Source organism: Pituophis catenifer, unplaced genomic scaffold, assembly GCF_029215685.1.
Source record: "Pituophis catenifer annectens isolate HBS135680 unplaced genomic scaffold, rPitCat1.0.hap2 SCAF_7, whole genome shotgun sequence".
Classification (NCBI taxonomy): domain Eukaryota; kingdom Metazoa; phylum Chordata; class Lepidosauria; order Squamata; family Colubridae; genus Pituophis; species Pituophis catenifer.
The window spans coordinates 57,284,312-57,304,541 of NW_027256887.1; the positions used below are offsets into that span (position 1 = coordinate 57,284,312).

Sequence of the window (20,230 nt, forward strand, 5' to 3'; positions counted from 1 at the left end):
GGTCCCACTGTAGGGAGACCTAGGGGGGGCTTCATCCCTGGACCCCCTGTCTTTAGGAGGTCTGTCATGGGTTTGGCAACTTAGCAAAGGAGGGGATGAATTGCCTGTCTAAGGAAGCTTTGTAGCTGTCTGCGGGTGTGAGGGGGCTGCCAGCCTAGGACGGCTTGTACTTTGGCTGGGTCCATCTCTATCCTCAACATTTGGTTGCCCTTGCCACCAGATGGTTGGGCCCCACTTGTCTAGCCAGAAGAATCCCAGTATGACCGCGTCTGTCATTTTGAATCGAATTGCTTCCCAGTGATTCGCTAGCTCTAGCTTCACTGGTTCGGTCAGGTGGGTGGCATAGGCTCCCCCCAATAGGAACCCATTGATCTGTTCAAACCTGATCGAGTGGCCAGTCTTTTCGCTCTAATCCCCAGTTTCAGGATCGTGGTTAGGTTGATCAAGCATCTAGTGCAGCCTGAGTCTATTAGGGCTTGAAAAGTCCCCTGGGTTCCTATTTTGGGGGCTGTGAGGCGTATTGGGAGGAGGAAAGGGTAGATTGGTTCACTCACCATTGGGTCATTTTCACCTTCATCCTTGCTGCCATAGGAATCCGGCGACTGGTTGTTGTTGGCTGGAGTTTCCCCCCCTTCAGCTGGGTGGGGAGGGACCTCTATGGCCTGGAGGGCTTTTTAGGACATGTCGGTGGCATGCCTGGGGCCTCTGGTTGTACCCTGGGTGGTGGCTCTGGCTTTGGTTTCGGGGCTGGGGTCGTGCATGCTGATGCAATGTGGCCTATCCCTCCGCATCTTTAACTTTTCAGCTGGCTTCGTGGGAGAGTTGGTTTTGGGGCCGGCTGTGGTGCTGTTGCCTCACATCGGCCAGATGGTCTCTGGTCTGGTTGTCCTCTCTCCTTGGTGTCCGGTTGCTTTTTCATGTTATTGGTGTGCAATCTGCCATCGACTTTTATGGCTACTCGGAACGGCTCAGAGAGTCGGTTCGGGATGTCCCGATAGGCGGTTACTTGGGCAATTTGCTTATACAGGCTTGTTCTGAAAAAATGAACTAACAGCCGCTCTGGCAAAGGGGGAAGCTCCCCCCCGACTCTCCTGAACTTACAGATGTGTTCCTTAATGGGTTGCCCTCTCTGCTTTAGGTTTCGGAGCTCATCTTCTGCGTACAGATCCTCCTCTGCCTCCTCCAATCTTGCTTCTAGTTGTCATAGGAAGTTGTCAACATCTTGCAGTTGAGGGGGGCTCTCCTCTTGTGGAGGGCTGCTAGCTATTCCATTGCTTCTCCCTCTAGCCCCTCGGCAATGGTATTCACCATGGCTCTGTGGGATGGGTAGAGGTGTAAATAGCTCTCTAGGTGGATCTCAGCCAAGGAATAGAGCCAGCTGATCTGAGTCCCCATCGAATTTCCCTTTGAATCGGGGCGGCTCATTCAGCACTGCTCCTTCCTTCTCATGTTGGCCCCTGTATGCCTGCACTTGGTGTGGCTGGCAGTGTTCCTCGGCTCTAGTTTGTAGAGAGGGGAGGGTCCCCCTGCCCTGGGCAGCTTGCCTGTTGTGTGGGGGAGGCACTGGCTGCAGCCTCGGGCTCATTCTCCTTCTGGTGGGTGGAGAAGGGGGGCTGCGTTCCCGTCTGTGTCTCCTCACTTCAAAGGACTCAGCTGCAATTCCCCTCTTTTGGGCGGCACAATGGCCCCTCATCACAAAGGGTGGCTCAGTCAAATTCCTCCCTCAGCTGCTCTATGGATCTCCCCAAGGGTTCCATCAGGGGCTTTGGGAGCCTGGCCTGTGCCCAGTGCTACATCCATTCCACTCTTTCTAGCTCGCTCAGGGACTTTCCCCAGCCTTGGGCACTAAGATAGGGGAACTCAATCTCAGCTGCTTTAGGGATTTTTTTCCACCAATACTCATCCCTTTTTGTTCTGGTCGCTGGGGTGAGCGTCTCAGCTTTGATGGTCAGGGAGGGCTGCACTCCGGTTCCGATTGGGCTGCTGAGTCCTAGAAGTCCCTGGGTGGAGGCAAGTTCTGCCTCTGTCTGGGTCGCCTAGAGCAGGCTCTCTTCGGATAGTCTGCCTTCTGCCATGGTAGCCTGAATTTCTCTCCATGCAGCCCAGAGGTCGGAAAGTGACTGGAGAGCCCGGGACTCAGGAGTCCCGGTTATTTTGATTAGTTTTGAGAGAGTTGGCTTGCTGTCAGGGTTCCGACTGATGCCCTAATTAAATCATGATCCTCGAGCCAAGCTTCAAAAGAAATCTAGGTATTTATTAGGAGCTTCATGTCTGCATGTTCCAAGTGAAGCCAACTCTGACCTCACTTAATTTTCGTTCTGGCTCTGACCCTGTTTTCCCCCCTCCCCAAAGGTGTGTCATCAGTCACATTCTCCAATGAGATCACTCCCTTCCACTGTGGGTAACCGCGGAGACAGCCTTGACAGAGATATGGATGGAATGTGCTTTTGTTTTGACTGACATGCTGCCTCGCTGCGGTTGCAAAGTTCCTGCCTATGGCAACTCGAGAGCAGGCCAGGGATGCTTTGCGAGTTGACAAACAGTTTTTCCATTGAAGTGCTTTTCTTGTCTCCACTTTTCTATTTACAAAGAAAATGTTATATTGCTACTTAACTGTAGATATAACACCTTCAATTTCCAGTATGGTAATAATAGCCCAATTATTGTCAGTAGATTCACTGTTTATTTGTTTCAAGTGTGTCTTAACAATTAACAGTTTCTTTAAAAAGATTTAAGACTAGACATATATTATTTCTACTATTTTTGGATACGCTAAACATACTACTATAAGTCAAGAACAGCTTTTTAATTAGTGAATACAGCAAATAACTATTACACAATTGTATTATTAGCTGTGGACGAGAGTATACTTTTATCAAGAGATCTTTAGAGTTTCCAGAAATAATTACAATCCTAATAAATATATATGAAGTACCAAAGAATCCAAACATAGTGACTTCTGACCCACTGACATTTTTTTCTCAAAAACCTTTGAATATTGTGTATGCTCAGTAATAATTATAAAATGTTTTTAATACAGATCTCCTTCCTAACATTACAGTTTTTTTTCTACTAGATGAGGGAAGTTTGGTCATAGGCTACAAATAATGACGATGATTTTTTTTAAAATTCTCCTTTTTTTAATGCTGTTGAAGCACAGCATTAAAGGGAGGTCTTTCTAATTTTCGAAGTACTAAGGAGAAATGAACAACACTTGAAAGAACTAATTTTTAAGAACAATATTGACTTCAAATTAATTGGGTTTCATAAGTACCTTTTTTATGACTGAAAATTAAAAGGAATATTAATATTAATACAAAATATCTGTAAACAAAAGCATATTAAACATTGTGTATGTCAGTAAATAAAATATTCCAGGTAATATAAGTCATAATTATTTAAAATTAAACTGAACAAATTATAATTTAAAATATCGGTTATAATTTCTGGATTTAAGTGAAATTTCCAATTCTTTTCCCCACCTCTCAATTTATAATAAGACAAAAAAAAAGAAGAAGAGTACAGGAAAGAGTTGCAGATGTATCTAGCTAGTATTGAAGAGTAGACATCTGCATTATAGGATCTTTTTACCAACATATCTTGAATTTTTTCAATAATTCTTGAGAAGGTTTAGTCAGCTTGAAAAAGCTTCAGCTATCAAACTAATCATGTATGTATTGGTAACAGCAATATTTTTTGTATTCAGATGTTTAATAGCAATGACTTACTGCAAAATACTAGATGTAGTATAACTGTATGGTTTTGTGATAAAGATTCAGAAGTATTTTGAGCTGGCTATTGGTACAAATCTTAATTGAAGACATCTTAAGTAATTCAGTTTCCTCCTGTCAAAGAAGAAATGTTAAGGACAAGTTATACATGGATATGTAAACTGAATCAGAAATCATTCTGCAGCGCTAATCTGATCTCCTTCTTTTCTAGTCCTTTTGGTCTGTACTTTTGAAATGCAATGAGTGGAATTACATAACTCAGGTTTATATTGAATATGTTGAACACAAACTTATTGAATTAGTCCCTGAATCTATGGTCAAAATAGAAGAATGATATTTTGTTTTGTGAAGGACACAATAAAGCACATTGTTTAGGTTCTATATATGAAACATTTTGGTAGTCACTGGCTAGCTACATGACTCTTGAATATTTGAGGTTTGTCCCCTAAGAATACCTATGGGATTTCCCCGAAAGAGGGCATATTTCCTTAAGATGTAGATATTCCATTAGTTTGATTACTGTTGAAAAGTATTTTTCCTATAACTATGGCAAATCCATTTTAAATACAATACTACCTAATCAAGTGATTGTTGCCACGTCTGATGGGGTATTTTCTAAATTGTATATTTGAGAGAAGTTCAGAGATTAAAAATCAAATTGTTGGAAGTTTCCTGTTATCATTAAAATAGCCACTAAATTTGTCTTCCTTAAAAAATATACTTAATGCAGTTTTGCAGATTAGTATGATAATGCATTTGGTCTTCCACTTTAGAGATTGTTAATTCTTTCTTTAAAATGTTAGAATGTCCTTCTCTCTTCATTCTTTTAGACAAAGCAGGCTGTTCTCACTTTCAATATTTAGTACCTTTTCTTTTTTAAAAAAATGGTAGATTTGGAAAGGTTTTATAGCTGTAATTCTGGTGAGGATTCTATAATCTTGCTTGTATCATCTTTGTGTAGGGAACTGTTAAATACCCCTACCATTCAGCAAAGCAGGCAAATTTATCAATAAGTAAGACTGCTTTCATATAAAAGATGTGATTTTTTTCCTTGCTAGTAATGGAAGATTCATTCTTTTGTTTAACCGTTGACTTTCTGCCCAGATTTAGTAGGGAAACATTTAGTTTTTTCGCCATTAGATGTTTAAATAATTCTATATTCTACAGCAGCTCAACACTGAAGCTTCATCTTTATCATCGTCCCATTCTTTTGATAGAAAAACAGTTGTAAATGCTTAGAGAGCCACCATCTTTCACTAAAAACAGCATCTGTTTCTAACTTCAGCTTTTTATTTTCTATCTTTCATTTTCTTTTTTCTTTTTTTGTTGATAAATCTCCCAGACAACAACAGTTCTGTAGAGAGTTTAAATATGAAGGAATGGCAGGACGGGCTAAGGGCACTTCTACCGAACATTAACATCAACTTTGGTGGACTGCCCAATGCTACTTCCCCCTCCAACGCCAACCACAGTGTACCAACGTCCAACACTGCCACAACCGACAGCCTGAATTGGGACAGCCCTGGGAGCTGGATGGACCCCGCAATCATCACAGGTAACGATTTCTCGCTCATTCAGCTCCATTGACAATGATCAAGTGCATATTTGGCACAAATTAATCAATATACCTTTTTTGGAAAAAAAATGCGGTGGTCTCTTCCAGCTTCCATCTACCAACTTTCAAGAGGCCCAGAAATCTTAGAACAAATGAACATTAATACCCCCACAGTATTTTCTTTTGCATGCCTGGCGTCTTTCTTAGCATATCTGAGGTTTCTGTCGGTTTCCACATCAACATGATGGCATGCTTTTCTGTGCAATATAGTTCCTATGCTACTGGATTTTAACTGGATTATTTTTTTTATTAAAAAGGGACATACTCCACTATTTATAAAGCTCTCTTTATAAGGCTGTTTTCCTTGTAATGGTTAATTACGATTTGGAAAGGTAGAAAAGGAAATAATTGTATGTTATTACGGAAAAATGTTTGGGCAGTGTGAAAAATCATCTTAAGGGACAAAAGCTCCCCAGGAAAACTCAGCTTCAATTGTGTTTGAAAAACTGTATTCATAGTCATTTCATTTCTGCAAGCCAACAATTATTTTTCTGATCTTGCTATTGGTTAAATTGCACTGTCCTACTTCATATATGTAGTTCTTGCTTGCTTTGTGTAACCTATGTCTCCTCCTGTGTTTCTCTTCTTCCTAGGTATCCCAGCCTCCACTGGAAACAGTTTAGACTCTCTTCAAGACGACAATCCACCGCATTGGCTAAAGTCTCTTCAGGCTCTCACAGAGATGGATGGCCCCAGTGCTGCCCCAACACAGACCCCCCACAGTAACCCCTTCAGTACACAAATTCCATTGCACAGAGCCAGTTGGAACCCCTATTCCCCTCCTTCAAACCCTGCCAGTTTCCACTCTCCTCCCCCAGGCTTTCAGACAGCTTTCAGACCCCCCAGTAAACCCCCCACAGATTTACTACAGAGCTCAGCGTTGGATCGTCATTAGGAAAAGTACAAAAACATTAGAAATGCAGGAATTGCTCCTCCCAGACTTCCTGTACCCACCTATGGCCCCTCTTTCATATTTTTCTTTCTGAAGAATCTGGTTCCTGGTCAAAAATCTTTCCCAACCAGCTTCCAAATGCAATGCAATCACAGGGTCATAACTATTATCTTTTTTTCTTAAGTTTTGCTGAGTCAGTGTTTGAAATACACTGTTTAAAAACTATTTCTTTAAACACACTAAGCGAGAGAAATCAAAGTGCATAATATTTTCATAAATCTTTTGCACATAATTATTTTAGCATAGCAGGAAAATGTCATGTTGACAATAGAAGACAATAATACAAAATTCAGAATCCAGTGTAGAAATATATTGAGGAAAAGCAGTGGCCTAACATTCGTGTTGCATTCTGTGAGTTGATTATACAGGGAAATACTTTTTTTTTTCTTTTTTCTCTTGAAGGGTGGGACAGTTTTGTCAGTAACGTTTTGGCATAAAGTAGGTGAAAGACAATTTGCCTGTAGAAATAACTGACATGTTGGTAAGAAATGATTTAACGGGGAATTTTTAAAAGTTTTGGCTTTAGATTTCAAATAAATATAATGTTTTAAAAATATCACAGATTTAATACCTAGCATATACATAATATAATTATAAGCAGCTGAAACACGAGTGATATTCACTTCAATCTTTCTGTCTTCTTGTCAGTCTCTTTTTTTTTAAATCACCTGATTAAGACACTCTGAGATAGCACTGCATTGGGGCCACAAGACCATCATCGGGAGCGCAACCTTTGACGACCTCTGCCTGCAGCTTTTACTTAACCTTGTAGTTTCTGGACGTTTGTGCAGTATTGAAAGACGGGGGAAAAAAAGAAACATAAAATTAAACATGGTTATAACCTGACGCTAAAACTAAAAACAAGGAAATGTACCTCTTTCTTCAGAATTAAAACTAAAATCTTAAATAAAACAGAAAACTTGATGACAACCTTTTGTGAATTCTCTCTCTTTTTTTTCTGTTTTATGTATATCAATTTCTGTGATAACATTTCCAAAAAAATTCTTGAGGCTGTGTACTCCCCATGGAGCATTTGATGTCCTTACCTTAACACCATTATTTATATTTTTATGTCATGTCTCATTTTTACTTTCTCAAATAAATGTTATGCCACCCTCCCTGACAATTCTTTCTCCTTTGCTTTTAAAGTCAAGAATTTTTAATTTAAACAGACCAGACTGTCTTATTAGATTATAACTGGTATTTTGTAAGATATTCCTAATGGTCATGCCTTATTGAATTTGTACCTTCATTTTAAACATCATGATTTGACTTAATATATTTAAAGATCATATTTAGTACCTCAGTGTTTCTCTGGCTGGAGAATTCTACGAGTTGAAGTCCATCCCTCTTAAAGTGGCCAAGGTTAAGAAACACTGCACTAGCTTAATCAGATCTCATATTTTAGAAATGAAAATGATTCAGTGTGTTAAGAAAACATTTTATCCAGGGAAGGAGTTTTGCAAGCTGAAAAGTACGTTTGTGATTCTTGTCAACTTCACACAAATACAGGAGTCACAGAAATATAAAGAAAGCAAGAAATTTGCATCCAAAATTTGCATTTCCTGACAGAAATGACTTTCCTTCAGAGAACAAATAGTGGTATTTGCCTTTTTTTCTGCTACATATCAGTGTGTACTGTTCCCTATTGTAGATAATCAAGAAGTTGAACCGTAAAGGCTTGCCTCAGTTATATTTTTAGTCTGATAAATCTATGCAATACCATCCTAGGAACAAGTTGTATCTGAACTATCTTATCTTTCCAGCTTCATGTACTTCGTGCACTCTATACAAAGCTATCAATTTCTGAAATCAGTTTTCTGTTACATCTGAATCAGCAAATGCTGATTTTAAAGAATTCGTCAGAATATAAAGTTGGGAGCATAGCAAGAAGTTGGAAGCCATTGTTACTGGTTGTTAGTTAGAAATTGTGGAAATTGTTCAATCCTTCCTCCATGAAGCTGTTAGTGGGACTTTTTAGTTCTGGTATGCCATTGCCCTTTACCAAACGAAGAAGTACTAGGATAGCATATATAGAAACATAATTTCATCCTAGTCTAGATTAGGCTTCCTAGGCTAAATAAACCATAGTTCAAATCACTTGAAGATCATCCCACATAGGCAGTTATACAATAGCAAATTATTGAGTTGATTCTGAAATTTAATAAAATTTGGCATCACATAGAGTATTGGCCGTACAAGTAGTCATCGACTTTCAACAATTTGTTTAGTGACAGTTTTAAGTTACAACAGTGCTGAAAAAAGTGACCTGTGACCATTTTTCACACAATCATTGCAACATTTCCTTGTTCAGGTAATCAAAATTCAGGCGCTTAGCAACTGACTCAAATTTATGACAGTTGCAGTGTCCTGAGGTCATGTGATCACCTTTCGAGACCACCTGAGGAATAAAAATGGGGAAGCCAGATTCACTTAACTGCTTTGTTACTAATTTAACAACTGCAGTGATTCACTTAGCAACTGTGGCAAGAAAGTTCATAAAATGGGGCAAAACTCAACTGTCTCATTTAGTAACAGAAATTTTGGGCTCAATTGTTGTAGGTTGAGGACTACCTGTATATTCTGTATTAGAATATTCAATTAAAAACCTTCAAGGTGAAAACTATTATTGCTCAGAATAAAAATTTGGATTCTCCCAATGAAGAGGTGAGTTACTCTTTTGTGCCACTGCAGGAAACCAAATTTATAGTACCATTTTATGGGTTTCACATTGATGCATTCACTGCACAGAGTTTAAATAGCTTATGTTGGTGCACTTAGGCTTGTAAGTAACAAAACGTGTGAGTTAGTGACATTGCTTCTTTTTAAACCTACAGGATCTCACCCGCCTTCAGTTCTAACATTCCATAAATTATTTACATTTTTCTTTTGGTTTGGAATGAGCAATTAATTGCTAATTTTTCATAATTAAACAATGAGATGCTGAGTCCTTCATAGCCTTCTTATTAAAAAAATAAGTTGGGGCTCTGTTGGCCAGGATAGATGGGGACTTATGTGTAACTCAAACACATCTATTTTGTGTCTTATTACTGTTGAAGTCTCATACCCTATTGCAATTTGAACTTTTTTCAAGGCTTCTTTTAGGTTGACATGTCCTGATTAAAGAATATTAGATGTCCCAGTAAAGATGCCCTCTATCAAAGTTGCATATTTCCTCCCAAAACTGAAGTGTAGCTTTGTGAACTTGAGTACATGTGTGTAACTTCAAGTGAACTTGGCTCCTGGTGACTACCTGGACTAGTCCCTGCAGTTTTCTCAAGATTTTTGGAAATGGTTTGCCATTGCCTCCTTCCTAGGGCTGAGAAAGAGTGACTGGCCTAAGATGGCCAGCTGGCTTTATGCCTAAGAACTCAATAATTTCCCAGCTTCTATTCTGGTGCCTTAACTAACACCAAACTGGCTCTCGTAATATGTAAATACATTACTTATATTACCTATTATAAAGTCTTCTGGAAGAAAAACATTTATTAATCTCTTTAATGTTTTCTAGCAGCACCTATGTCTTGTTGAGTTTTCCATTGTGAAGGAACAATATAACTGAAATATGCTGCCTTATTTTAAAAAAAATTAAAACGGAATTCTTCAGTCTCCTTGTGTCTGAGTCCTTATGTGACATTTCTATTCTTCATTTTTCTAGTATTAAACAAAGAAGCTTAATTTTTCTTTCCCAAAGTGTTAACATTTTATCAAGTACCTGTTGAGGCAGTTTGACATTTTTGAAAAAGTAAAGTTTTATCATTTTAACTGCCTCAGTTCAATCAAAATATTTAAATCTTTCTTATTCCTGATTTTCATTTTTTGTTTTAACTTCTGATACATTGAGATGAAATTATTATTAAACAGTTTCTTAATGTTTTTGATTATATTAATTATAATATAATTATAATATATAAATAATAGATATTATAATATTATAATTATATTAATTCCTAAATCTAAACCCACTACTATATTTAAATTATTAGCTATCCTCGTACTTTAGGAAAATTTTGGAAGAATTTTCTTTAATAACTCAGTTGTGATTTTGAAATTTTGCTACCATCCCTAATTTTCAAATTCTATACTAATATATTTATTTGCATTACTAAAAATCGAATTTATCTCCGTAATTTCTTTATTGCTATAAAAACTATTACTGTATTTCTATAACAAGAATTAATGATTGCTAGGATAATTGATAGCCATGCTTGGTAGTTCTTGAAATTATTTTCTGATTCATACTTCTTAATTCTTTATTGGGCATTGATTATATTATAAATCTGATCTATTGTGTGGAAAAAGTAATTGGCAGACTTAAAGTTTGTTTTAAAAATAGTGCTTTCTGTACAGTCAGTTGCTTTAAATATCTTTAATGAGCATACTGATAGAGAAACATTAATTTTAATATTAAGAGTTAATAATAACAGTTTTCTGGTGGGGCTAGATATATTTCTTTTTGGAATGAAGTCTGATTGGTTAGGCTGCATAATTTCTCCCATAATTAAATTGAGAAGTTTGGCTAGTTTAGTATATTATTTATGATAAATATGGAGAAAGATAAGTCTGTAAGAAGATAATTCCAATGAATCGTTGTGTGATTTAGGAATTAAAGATATTTTAGAATTGCACTAGGATGAGAGAAGAAAATTACCTTAATGACAAAAATTCTCATTTAATATTTTTAAATGCCTTATAGAACTCATCTGTTAGAACCTGGGAATTTTCTACTTTCAATGTTTTTTTAAAAAAACTGTAACTTCTAATTGTAAAAATGAGTCTAAGTTCACAGCACCAGAAATTCTGTCACAAGGTTTTTAGAAGTACTAGTTTGCAAACTAGAGTTGCCTTCAGTGAGTTGGGTGGCATACAAGCTTGATAAATAAATAAACTTTTAAATAAGATTTTTATTATTGATCATTTATTGCCTTTATATAACCCTCTCCTTTACCTTTTGGAAGCTTATTTTCCAATAATCTTGAGTTTTTATTGTCAAATACATAGTATTTTTGATTTAAGTATAAAAAAATGAGCTAATAATAAAAGCCAGCTGCGTTACTTTGGGCCAGTCATTCTCCTCACAGGATTGTGGGGAAAATAATAGGAGGAAGATGTGTTGTATATGTTCGCTGCCTTGAATTATTTGTAAAAATAATGCAGACAGGATACAAATAAATAGTACATTCATTATGTTGATTTCTTTTTATTCTGCTTATTTACATTGTATTTTCACCTCTTATATATTGGATTATCTCTATTTGGATAAATTTATTCAAAAAATAATTAAGGCCCAAATATAGTCTATCCTCAAATGGGATTGGTATCTCTTTGAATAATAGGTAAAAGCCCTTTGTGAGTGGATGCTTTGTGCTAGAGATATCGGTACGTTCATGCAGTTATATCAAATTCTGCAAATCTTTAGATGCTAAAAATTATCTTCTATTTTCCTGATTATTTGTTCTATCAACTATTATACCCACATCAATATTTAAATTAGTCCATAGAACCAAATAATAGCCAAATTTATTTAAGGCTTTCATAAATTTTTGTATAAACTTGATTGACTCTGATTTGGTATGTAGGTAGAGATCAGGTTATAATTTTACTATCAAATTTCCCTTTAACAAAGAGCAATCTTTATGTTTTTGAATCTTTTCTACATAATGTCTACATTATCATAAAATGAGATGGTTATCTTTGTTGACTTGGTTCTAAAATCTTTAATTTTTTTCTGATGTATATATTTTCTGTAACCTATAGATTGAAGGATCTTAAATATTAACTGATTCTAGTTCTTTAATTGGGACACCTAGCCTCCAGCATTTAAAGAACCTATCCTTGTCTTGCTTACTATTCTTACAAAATAGCAATAATTAAATTTGTGAGGTTATTATGACTTTTCATACTAATTATCCTTTTTGCTCCCACACTGTTTTCCTTCACCCATCCCTAGTTCTCTTCTTTACTCCCCCCACCCCTCATCTTCCCAACCTGTTAGATCTTCTCACTAGTCTAATTTAGAGGATTGTTGAACTTCTATCTCCTCCCTTTCCAGCTAGCCTTGTCTTTACAACTTTTAAACAATTCTCTGTGTTTTGTCTTTCTTCCTAGCTAATATGAAACATTATCAAACATGTAAATTATAACCAGCAACTGTTTTATGAGTCCAAATGCTAAAAGACCCCCTTGTCAAATCTTCTATAGAGTTATAAGAGTTTCTTAAACATTAAAGTTTATTCTGTATTCTCTATGAAGGCATTTGAAAACTTCATTTCTGGAATGTATAAATCTATTCCTTGGGGTTGAAGTATTAGCTTGAAAACTAGTATTTATACCTTCTTTCTCTTTTTAATAAATTTTCTCTCAGAGTTTTGAAGCTTGTACTATGGTAAGACTAATGTCATGGAAAACTAACACTATATCTCTCTTTCAATTTACCTATTAGCTCTGCAAAATTTCTGTGGATTTTTTTTTCACCAGATCATTTAAAATTTTATTAATATATTTCTTGGTTTTTGGATTTTGTTGAATTTAGGAGCAAATCTTCAAATCTGGAAACTTTTTGAGATAAATTAGCTATTTGCTGTATTTTCCCTAATTCCTCTAACTCTGAAATTATCTATCCTGTCCCAGTCCTATAGGTCAGCCAAATACATTTTAATGTCATTGATATATTTTGAACTTTTCCAATATCAAGCTCATTTTTCACAGCAAGTTCACATGCTTTTTCTTACAGTCTGAGTTATTTCTTAAACTTGAAAAGACAATGCTTAGCTGTTTATTAACTTGTTCAAACATACCTGCCAAGCCCATTCAATTTAAAGTGGTTGATTTATCCAGATCCTCTACTAGTTATTTAGTTGTTTAAGTAAATTTCCTGTTGAGACAACCTCCAAGTTTTTTAAGGGTAGCTTTCAGGTATTGCATCTTCCAAAGGGGCAATTGCCTTTAACCTCTTTTCACTGAACAAATTGTTGTCTCAGCCATCTTGACTCATCCATGTATGCCTTGTTCCTCTGTCATGTTGGGGATTTTTTTGGGCATTTTGCTATTGTTAATCTTTCAATTAAATCTTATGTTCAATCAAATCTTACGTTAAAAATAAACAGCAATAATGATCAAGAAAAGTGGGTGGGGAAGAGAACATGGAGCTCAAAACTCTATCATTTTAATATCTACCTGCTCCTCTGAGATTGGGCTCTAGTTATGAATTCATTCTTTAACCAAATTGCTGTACTTCAGTCTCTACCTAATTATAATATGGGGGTAATATGGAACAGTTAAAAGAATTAAGAATACAGGTGAAGTTTAGAGTATTTGGGGATGATGATAAGAAATTCATTAATGCTTTTGTGCAAGGTGCAGCCTATATAAAATATATTGAACCTTTGCTTGATGAAAAGGCAAAGTATTTTACTCATATGCTCATTTCCTATGTCTCAGACATAAAGTCAGTGCCAGACGATTTGCTAGAAGTAGTAACTGCAATATATTTGTACACAAGGGTAGATCATTGCTATGACCATTCATATTATTTCCAGGAAATAGTTTTAGTAATATTCATGCCAACTTTTTCTTTGTGTAAAATAATTAAGTCTAAGTAATTTTTGTGATGCATATATCTTACACAAACTGAAATAATATTCATTAGAAATTGGTAACTCTGCATTATCCTTTAAAGTTAACTTATCTCTTTGCATTTCCTAAGCTTATGTGCCAAGGTGTTTTCTATTTCACATTATCCATAACTGATATGGCCGATGGTGGAGTATGACTAGAGTTTCAATACTCTCTGGAAAATAGTTTTTAAATGAGAAATGTGAATTAAGAGCAAGAACACACAAATGCATACACTGAAGAAAAAAACTACAAAAGCCACATAACAGGGACAAAAGCTGCTTTCAAAAATGCATATTGTAAAACTATAAAAATAAACATTAGAAAAATTAACACCAGAATGTGGATTGTTATGGAATTTTACTAAAATGAAATGATTACAAAAATAAGAAACGAAGGAAAATGTTCTAAAAACTACAAATTGAAAAAGACTGCAAGAATTGTTGGAATATCTACAGAAGTATGAAAACAACAAAAGAATCAGTAAAGATTCTAAGCAAATTATGCTAAGAAATGTGGAGAATTATATAATGGCCAACAGATTGGAAGAGGTCAGTCTACATATTAATACCAAAGAAAGGAGTCTTTACAGGATCTGCAAACTATTGCACAAGGTTCTTAATTTCACATGTTAGAAAAATAATGTTTAGGATTATCCAATGTATCATTGGGAAATGCTGGCATGGAAAGGGAGATGCCAGATATTCAACCTGACTTTAGAAAAAGCCAAAGAGCAAGAGGTGTTATTGCTGATGCATGCTGGGTAAGTGAGAAAGCCAAAGAATAACACAAATAAGTCAATCATTAAAGTCTCTTTGGTCTTTGTTGCAGTTGTTGTCTCCTCTCTGTCATGGGCATATTTAGTTCACCCTGTCTCCACTGGAAGTTGAAGTTTTTGCACTTTAATGTTGGACTCGGTTCTAGGAAGAAGGCAGTGGCAAACCACTTCTGAAAATCTTGCCAAGATAAGTGCAGGGACTTACATTGTCCAACAATGTTCAACAAACATTCATCTGTTTGTTCCACATGATGTATGATTTTCTTAAATTATGTTCTGTAACTTGCATTCATTAGATAATCCTGTTTAGCCAGTTAAGGTTCTTTCTTCTTATTTAAAAGAGTTCTAATAATTATTATGCATTAACAATACATATACCATATTTTTGGACTATAAGATGCACCGATGTATAAGATGCACCAAGATTTCGAAGAAGTAATCAAGGAAAAAGGTTTTTCCCTCCCTGGCCCCCAGGAGCCCTCTGCAAGCCTCCCAAAACCTCTGTGTGCCCCATTTGCGCGGGATGCGCGGGTCGGGGCTTCGGGAGGCCAAAAATGGCTGTATTCGGTGTACAAGACGCACCAACATTTCCACCCTCTTTTGTAGGCGAGGGGAAGTGCATCTTATACTCCGAAAAGTACGGTAGTTCCTATGATTAATTTCAAAACATCTTGTAGCTTTTGTAGATTTTAATTTTACATTGCTTATTTCTATATTATTAGGAATTTTATTCTTCCATAAAATTTTCATAGTCTGTAGGCATACGTAGTTTCATATGTAAGGGTTGCAAAATTTTACAGTTTTAATGGTACATATGCTGGTCAATAACCAACATAAAATCACATGGCAGAATGCTGCAACTGTCATAAATACTGGTACATACTGGTTGCCATTTGCAACTTTCCCAAGGGGCTTCTGATGAGCAGAGTCAATGAGGGAACAACCATGGCAAAAGTTTGGAAAATTGGACACAACACACCTAATAACATCATCATTTACTGATGGACATTTCTGTCCCAACTGTGGTTGTAAGTCAAAAACTTCCTGTAGTGTGTATGGCTAATCAAGAAATAACCCACAGTGCAGTGGTCCTCCAGTAACAACCACAATTAAGCACAGAATTTTGGTTGTACATCATTGCAGTTATTAATGTCATCACTGGATGCCAAGCATCCAAATCACGATCATGTGATTGCAGGAACTCTGTGATGATCATAAATATGTAAGTCATTTTTTTCAGCGCCATCATAATTTTGAAAGCTGCTAAACAAATGCCATAAGTAGAGGACTACCTGTAGGGTTTATGTTCTTAAATTGAGCAAAGAGAGACAGGATCTTACACGTTATGCTGGACAGTAGGTATTCCATTTATCAGAGTGCTAAAAAATATGCTGATATTATTAAAATACCATTTTTAATTGACTTCACATGTTGATCTTGTTAATATGGGGGATACATCAAAAGTGGTGAACTTTTCCTTTAGATACAGGTAGATTTTGTCTCTCCCAATCTTCTGAAGTTTTGCAAGAAACATTTGGTGCTGTCACCAGAAGGATTTGGCTAAGAATAAAAAAGACAAAGAATATGGATATTTTGTGTATCGAATTACAGCAGAAGAACTTTGTGTATTTAATGTGTGAAGACTGGTTTAAGAATGAATTTTCTATAGTACAGATGATCACACTGCAATTCAAATGCTCTTCTTTACTAATTCAGCATTTTCTTCCATAAAGTGCTGGAAATACCTAAAATAGAAGAGCACATACAAAAATTTAAACATTATAATGAAAAAAATGACAGTCTGAAGTAGCCTGACCTTTTAAATAGATCTATTTTGGGAGATCTATGGCAGACAATTGTACTGTAACCTGCTCTTTGGTTTATGCCATTTCTATAATTTTTCTTTTTCATTTCCAATAATGGCACCATTAATTATCCCTTTTCACTTTATCATTTTGACTAAATAATTTAGACATACATACTGTTTCATAATGCAAAATTGGATAAATAAATTATTTTAATTATTTTTTTTCTAGCCAATATTGTCATAAGAAATCAGTTCTTTCGTATATGTGGGAATATTTCCCATTTTATTTTTTGACCTGCAGGAGGCAGCATTACTTAAGCAATTTGCTTGCCAATTTATGAAGGGTGTGATAGATAACCTACAACAAAAATATTTAAACTGGGGGGAAAAATCATTGTAAGATACATTGAATATTACCACTAAAGAGAAAACAAAAGGCAAAGCAATAAGTCAATTGGCTTATCAAGATGAAGGAAATCCTTGATTTAACAGAGCTCAGTTTAGAAAACATTGGAAGCAGTGGGCAAAATATATCCATACACTGTGTCCTTTGGGGCATGTATCTTTATTGCCATTTTTTTGGCTTTCAGAGTTTCCTTTGACTAAAATTATATTTTTTAAAAAATGAGCTCTCTGTTTCCTGACTAATTTGATGCAGGGAACTCTCCAAAATGTAATATAAATCTTAAGGAAGGCTTAACTAATTTAACTGGTTGTCTGAATTTTGCAACCCTCCTAAAAAAGAAGTTTCTTCATCATGTCCTCCTTGGGATATAATAAAGAACATTAGTAATGAGAGGCGTTGCAAACCATTGGAGAAAGAATGGAAAATAAAAGTGTTTTGTTTCCCATCAACTACAAGGAAGAATGTCAAAGTCATAAATTTCAGTAATATTATATGTTACTTAATAGGTATGCTTCTATGACACCCCATCATTAATAGCGTGAAATGAAGAGAAATAAATTGAATGTAATCAAACTTACTTCCTCCAACGAAGTTCCATTTTAAAGTAAAGAAAGAAAACCTAAACCTGCAAAAAATTTAAAGGTTTGAATTTCCATTCTCATGGCAAATATTCTTATAATGCTTCAATTTCAATGATAAAATCTGTTAAGCTTAAGGAAGTATCTGAGATGAAATAAGAAAAGATTCTTTTATCAGTAATAAATTATTATTTTTTATTTTGTATTTATTCATTGCAGTGGAAATTAAGCATGTTTCAGTGATCACAGGACAATTAGAAAATTCCTTGAGACCCCAAGCTCAGCCATCTGTGTTTGGAAGCTAGATTTAAAATACTAAGTATGGATTTTGCATCCAAGATAATTGCATCAGTTCTTTCCTTTATACTATTTAAGATAAATCCAGCTCCCAACTAAAATTTTATAGACTTACAACCTACAACAGTATCAATAGGAAATTGTCTTGACTTTGAAAATTTAGATTTGAGCAATTCGTAGTTGTTAGGTCAGTGTTTCTGGCACTGGTGCCTACTGTTAATTTATTAATCTTACTATTGTAAATGGATCCCATTAGGGTCATGGATGGAATTGTCTTTTAAATTGTGTCCTTTAAAAGTGTCACTGCTTTGTTCAAATTCACTCAATATTCTGTCTCTCAGGCAACACAACTTAAAGGAGCTCAGAAGAGAATAAATAACAAATCTGCCAATAAGAGAGGTAATTTTTCTGTCAAATGATCTTCTGCCAAATGAGAGACTTGAATTGTTAAATGAAGTATAAAAAACGTATGTATAAGCCACTTCACCTATCTAGAAGGATAGCTTGCTTTTTTCCTGTTGTTATTGTTGTTCATATAGACTGGAAAATAAGCTACTTTTCCAGGGAATGGTTTGAAGATAAGCCACTTATGATAACCAGAAAGCATCAGAAAGAGTGGAGGCAGTTTTCATAGGTTATTCAAATGTCTAACAACAACTTTTGTTTTTTTTAAATTGTTTCCGGTGCTACAGTACACAACCTGGATTGAGACCTATCACATGTTCAGAGATCACCAGATCACACTATTATAGCTAAGATTGGGTGACACAAGTTGTTACTGATTTTAGATTTAAAAGGCTGGTTGGATTATATTACACGTTTTTTTCTAAAACCTTTCAGTTCAACCAAATAAATACAAGATTTGTTCTTCTAGAATTAAGGTCCAGAAAGTTTACACCTTCCAAACTTTTAATGGATTCCTGTTTTAGTCATTTTAAGCATTATAAAATATTTGACTCTGGATTTAGTTCAGTGGGAGGGGCTTCGAAATACCAATACTTGAAGAATTTATATAATGTTGTTGTAACAATTTCATGTAAATATTCTTAGAAAGAAAAGGAAAACTGTATCTTGCTTAGGAAAGTGGAATAGCCAGTTGAGTACGCTCATTTTAATTTTAATAAGGAAATGTGGTAGCATGGTAGCATTAGGGCAGTTCATAATTAGTTTGGTATGTTAGCAAAACAGAGAAAACAAAAAGGTCTTATCTAATTAAGTGAAACTAGATGAACAATACTGAACACAATCTTGGTTCAAATCCAATTCCATGAGTGCAGAGCCAAATATTCTAATCTAATAATTTTCTTTCCATTTACAACATCTCATATCCTTTCTAGAAAATTCAAGTTTCCAGAGTTCATATAATACTATTTATATAAACAAAATGAAATCACACGTGGACAAGAAACATGTATACTGAAGCTTGATGGAAACCAAGGTGTCCACAAATTTCTATCGCTGTTTTTATTTAAGAGGGAAAATAACTTAAGGTGGGGGAGCTACCAAGTATTGGGAAAGGAAACAACAATATAGAAAGGGTAAGAAGGAAAGTATTGTGAAAGTATTGATATGTTGATCAAGAGCATACCATACTCTGGTTAAATTAACACATGGTAAACTGAGTGAAGCACGGAAATACGGAGTTGCCGGACATAAATGAACCATTAAAAAATCCTCCCTTTTTACGATCTTGTAATCCCTAAATTTGGAGTAGAGTCGGGACAACTGGATGGATCTGAGCATTTACTCATTGCCCTTCCTGACGCCACGTGGGGTTCACAGCAGTTATTTTTTCTTTGTGCCCTAGGAGAGAAATATCTGCCGCTACATAGGATTGAATTCTCAACCTTCTAAATATTAAGAAATCCCACTTGCCTTCATGGCCTTAAAAAAACAAACAGTGAACTATCCCTTGATTTAGAAAAGCAGAAGGAAAAAACTCAAGATTTAAATCCTGAAGCAAGTTTTGACTGTTATATACTACAGTTGACAAATCTTCTCTGATTGTTGGATTAATTGTTCTCTGCAAGAAAATATCTATTCTTGTCAAGGCATTTCCAAGAATATTTATTTTATTTTATTTTATTTTATTTCGAATTTATATACCTCACCTTCTCTCGAGGGACTCAGGGCGGTGTACAGCCAGATAAAAACATACAATAAAAACATTAAAAAAACAATTAAAAGGATATATATTAATTTGGCTCCAATTTAAGATAACAAACCAATATACTGGGGAGTAAGCAATTTCACAACAACCTCACACTATGTTTAAGTTCGTTTTGTTGTATCTCTTTGTGGTTTATAGTGTTTTCACTTTGGTTTTAATTGTTTGCTGGCTAGTATTAATATATTGTGAGATGGGTAGCTATATAAATTGTATAAGTAAATAAGTTGAGAATAAGGAGAGGCTAGATGTCTATGGAGATTCTCAGTCATCCAGGTCATGGTT

The 20,230-nt window shown here is 35.5% G+C and overlaps 1 protein-coding gene across 9 annotated transcripts in view; it reads left to right on the forward strand.

Moving 5' to 3' along the window:
* Positions 1-7,228, forward strand: part of CNOT4 (CCR4-NOT transcription complex subunit 4) — a 74,377-nt gene extending 67,149 nt beyond the window's left edge. For 6 of the 9 annotated variants that reach the window (XM_070946806.1, XM_070946810.1, XM_070946809.1 and 3 more), the window contains 2 exons: positions 5,074-5,286; positions 5,940-7,228. In XM_070946806.1, the coding sequence (XP_070802907.1) occupies positions 5,074-5,286; positions 5,940-6,241 (515 nt within the window). In that variant the 3' untranslated portion in view covers positions 6,242-7,228. The remainder of the gene's footprint in view (positions 1-5,073; positions 5,287-5,939) is intronic. The other 3 variants (XM_070946813.1, XM_070946814.1, XM_070946815.1) reach the window with 1 other exon arrangement.
* The last annotated feature ends 13,002 nt before the right edge of the window (positions 7,229-20,230 follow it).